General features: G+C 49.5%; 1 protein-coding gene across 1 annotated transcript in view; it reads left to right on the top strand.

Annotated features, from left to right (window-relative positions):
• Window positions 1-1,391: 1,391 nt before the first annotated feature.
• The window catches only part of GATM (glycine amidinotransferase), an 18,229-nt gene continuing 15,208 nt past the window's right edge, over window positions 1,392-4,412 (top strand). Inside the window, exon 1 of the mRNA XM_015831625.1 lies at window positions 1,392-1,460. Within this exon, the coding sequence (XP_015687111.1) occupies window positions 1,392-1,460 (69 nt within the window). The remainder of the gene's footprint in view (window positions 1,461-4,412) is intronic.

Genomic DNA, 4,412 nt, shown 5'->3' with positions numbered 1-4,412 from the left:
AATCTTTCCCAGCATCAGGCTCTTCTCCAGTGAGTCCTTCCTTCTCATTAGGTGGCCAAAGTACTTGAGTTTCAACTTCAGGATCTGGCCTTCCAAAGAGCAGTCGGGGTTGATCTCCTCTAGGACTGACTGGTTTGATTGCCTTGCAGTCCAGGGGACTCGCAGGAGTCTTCTCCGGCACCAGAGTTCAAAGGCCTCCATTCTTTGGCGCTCAGCCTTTCTAATGCAAGTAGATAAATAGGTACCACTTCGGTGGGAAGGTAACAGCATTCTGTGCCCCTCAGAGTAGAGTCAAGCCGGCTACATGACTATGGAAGACAACGCTGGCTCCCTCAGCTAGGAAACAGAGATGAATCCCTAAAGTCGGACATGGCTGGACAGGAGAAAAATTTACCTTTACCTTAGCTTTACAAAGCTAAAGCCAAACCCAAGTCAACCCAACCCAACCCAACCCAACCCATTCACCATTCTTCCCCCCAGACCAAATGCCTTTATTGATCCATTTTCAAATAGACGTACATTAAAAGTATAAAATAAAAACAAACCATTTACTGACCGAAGAGAATATTTGTAGCTCAGAGTTAAACTGTGAAGCTCTTGGTGCTCTCTGAGCTTGGCGGTTTTCTTGCCGATGGTTCATTACCCCACTAGGCAACATCAACAACTAAGGAGCAAACCCTACTAGCACTGACGACGTGTCCTAGTTGGGTAATGAAACGTCTGCAAGAAAAACGCCAAGCTCTAAGAGCACCCCGGACACCATAAACCACTTACCATAACCCCCCCCAAAAGAAAAAACCTGAAATAAGAAAATATGTTTTTAAAAAACCCACAGGTAAAAAACGAAAAGATGGGGATTAGTAATTTATCTAATGAAGCATCTCCCAGGAACTGTGTCATCTGGTGACTGGCCCATCCAGAAGCCTCTATCCCTGGCATAGGATGGTGCACCAGGTCTGAACCACAAACCTGCCTAACAGAATTTTGCCCTTCCACTGAGCTGGGCTCTGATCTGTTTTGGATCTGGCTAGGACATAATGCAACCAACGGTTAGATTTTTTTCCCCTGGATTCTGCTGAGAGTTGGGAAGGAGAGGCAGCGCCCAGGACCCTTCCCCATTCATCCCAGCTATAAAAAGCAACCAAGAAGACGGAATGCAGCCCCAGGCTAAGTTGGGGCTGCGCTCGCCTGATCCTCCCCACCTCCTTCCCACCCATCCACCCACTTGCCCGGTCGGGCCAGCCAATGGGCGCCGCGCAAGGGGCGTGCGTAAAGTTGCGCTCAAAAGCGCCCAGCTCGCGGGGCTTCTTCGGCTTTAGCCGTAGCTGGGCGAGCGCGCGCACAGTTGCTCCGGAGGGGATCCGAACCAGCCCGGGGAAAAAAAAAGGAGGATGTTGCGCGTGCGGTGCCTGCGCGGAGGCAGCCGAGGGGCCGAAGCCGTGCATTACATTGGGTCGAGGGTAAGCGCCCTGCAGCCGGAGGCGCGGGGCTGGGAAAGCACCCTGAACTTGGTGGCCGCTTTGTGAATTCGCACAACTCCTTGAACTTGGAGGGGGGGGGAACGGAAGAAGCTCCCCCCCCTAACCGAAGTTGAAGCTAAGCCAGCTGACCGTGTCGTTTGAATTCAGCTGTTGCTGGGCCTTGACCTGACCTGAGTTCAGTGCGTTGTGTGCCAACAGGACAGGTTTAGGATTGAGCCAAGTGGGAGCGGCGCAGCGAGGATGGGAGTCAAGATTATTGAGGCGAGGGGTGGTGGCGCTCCTAGGTAGCAAGCCAAGCCAGCCATTGCTCTGGCCTGGTGCGCCGCGGAAACATCTCCCATGGAAGAAGGGTGCATCTGGGCACGTGCAAAGTGAGGTGAGCGCAGGGAATTGTGTTGGGGTGATTTTTGAGGAGGTCCGGCTGGAAGGCGAGATCTGTGGATTCCCCTGAAGTGAAGCGGGGATTTAAAATAAAATAAAATAATAATAATAATAATAATAATAATAATAATAATAATAATAATAATAATAATAATGATAATAATAGTTGGAAGGCACCTTGGAGGTCATCGAGTCCAACCCCCTGCTCAGGCAGGAAACCCTATACCATTTCGGACAAATGGCTGTCCAGTCTCTTCTTAAAAACTTCCAGTGTTGGAGCATTCACCGCTTCTGGAGGCAGGTTGTTCCACTGGTTAATTGTTCTCACTGTCAGGAAGTTTCTCCTTAGTTCTAGGTTGCTTCTCTCCTTGATCAGTTTCCACCCGTTGCTTCTCGTCCTGCCTTCAGGCGCCTTGGAAAATAGCTTGACTCCCTCTTCTTTGTGGCAGCTAACGAAAAACCTCAGAGCAAATTTTCAAAGCTTGCCTTTCAGCGGTTTCTTTGCACTGAAGGTCAATTTTGATCCAAAGTTTGGAAAACTGGAAGGAAAAGTTCGGAGAGGAATTTTATTTTCGTTTGTAAAAAAATCTGACACTTTTTTTGGCGACCGGATTTAAATGTCCTTGAAATTCCTGTCTTCCCCCTTCTCTCCCAAGAGCTTCAACTCCAATCTTGTTTGTGCCTTTGATCCCATTTGGTTAATTTTAAATCCTTAATTCCACTCCTACAGGGGAAAAAGTTGTGAGCATTAACTATAACCAAGGCCCCACTTGAACTAGTCACTGTTCGCTTGCATCGAATCTGATCTGTTCTCTGGGCTCTCTGGCCTAACGGCTGTAATAAAAGTTTTGATTTCGGACTTCTTCCTTGGGAAAAAAAAGGTCCTGCAAGGCAATCCAGCTCACCTTCCCACCCCCCAACCCTGAACCTTGAAGTCCAGAGTCTAAATTTACATATGTCATTTAGCTGCCTATCTCTGGGAGTGTTTCTGTGCCAAAGTTTAATCTCAAGATGGAGAGGTCAACAGAGCCATTCTTTATATCAGTGTTTCTCAACCGTGACAATTTTAAGGCATGTGGAGTTCAACTCCCAGAATTCCACAGCCAGCATTGCTGGCTGTGGAATTCTGGGAGTTGAAGTCCACATGCCTTAAAATCGTCAAGGTTGAGAAACACTGCTTTATATGCTCTGCGAACAAACAGATAGCCAGTTTGGTGTAGTGCAGTGATGGCGAACCTTTTAGAGACCGAGTGCCCAAAATGCAACCGAAAACCCACTTATTTATCGCCGGGTGCCAGGTGGGCGTGGCCCATTGGGTGGGCGTGGCTGTGGTGCTCATGGCAGACTGGGTGGGTGTGGCCATGGTGCGCGTGATCACCTTGATGTTGCTTGTGGGGAGGGATGCCTGTGGGGGCAGGGTTGGGGGAGATCCAGGGGGTGTCTGGCAGGTGGGGCGGTGGGCAGGAGGCTCGTCCTGCGGGGTGAGGCGAGGCAAGGTGGGGGTGTCATTGTCACAGGGCAAGGTGAGACGGGCTGGGGCGGCTGCTGCCTGACACCATAGGCCCCTACACACAGAGGCCAGCGAGCGCATGGGTGCTGGGATGCATCTGGCCATGTGGGACCTCAGCGAGTTAGCAGGTGGCTGGTTGAAGAGGGACAGTTGCCATCTCCGGGGCATGGCGCGTGTGCCCACAGAGAGGGCTCTGAGTGCCGCCTCTGGCAAGCGTGCCATAGGTTCGCCACCACTGGTGTAGTGGCTAAGGTAGCAGGCTTAAGGTAGCAGGCTAGGAACTGGGCGACTGGAAGTTCTAGTTCCATTTTAGGCCCGAAGTCAGCTGGGTGACCTTGGGCCATTCCCTCCCTCTCAGCCTTGCCTGGGAAGGAGACGATGGCCAAACCACTTCTGAAAAATTGCCAAGAAAACCTATCCAGGCAGTGGCCAGGTGTCAACCATGACTCAAACGCACAGTTGTGAACTTAACGCACACACAGAGAAGGAGATGCTGGGCATTTGAAAAGCCCTCTTGCTCGAAATCGCATAAGAATCTGATATTTCAGAGCTGGGGAGGGCAAATCTAGTCCATCGTCATCTCTTCGTTCTGCAAGCTCAGCAGTTATGAGAAAAAAAAGGAACAAGGAAACCTCTGCTTTGTGAAGAGTCCATAAAAGTTGTTCAGTGAAGGAAAAATCAAGTTTTTTGCCCAGGTAGGAAGATAGCAGCAGAAAGAAAGAAAAAAATGGCACCTCTTGTAGTAGTAGTAGTAGTAGTAGTAGTAGTAGTAGTAGTAGTAGTAGTAGTAGTAGTAGTAATAATAATGATGATGATGATGATGATGATAATATAATGATAGTAATAATAATAAAGTTGGAAGGGACCTTGGAGGTCATCTAGTCCAACCCCCTGCTCAGGCAGGAAACCCTATACCATTTCGGACAAATGGCTGTCCAGTTTCTTCTTAAAAACTTCCAGTGTTGGAGCATTCACCGCTTCTGGAGGCAGGTTGTTCCACTGGTTAATTGTTCTAACTGTCAGGAAGTTTCTCCTTAGTT

This window comes from Protobothrops mucrosquamatus, unplaced genomic scaffold (genome assembly GCF_001527695.2).
Source record: "Protobothrops mucrosquamatus isolate PMUCROS unplaced genomic scaffold, P.Mucros_1.0 scaffold_269, whole genome shotgun sequence".
Taxonomy (NCBI): domain Eukaryota; kingdom Metazoa; phylum Chordata; class Lepidosauria; order Squamata; family Viperidae; genus Protobothrops; species Protobothrops mucrosquamatus.
Note: the sequence above shows the minus strand (reverse complement) of the source record. Positions and strands in the feature narration are given on the sequence as shown.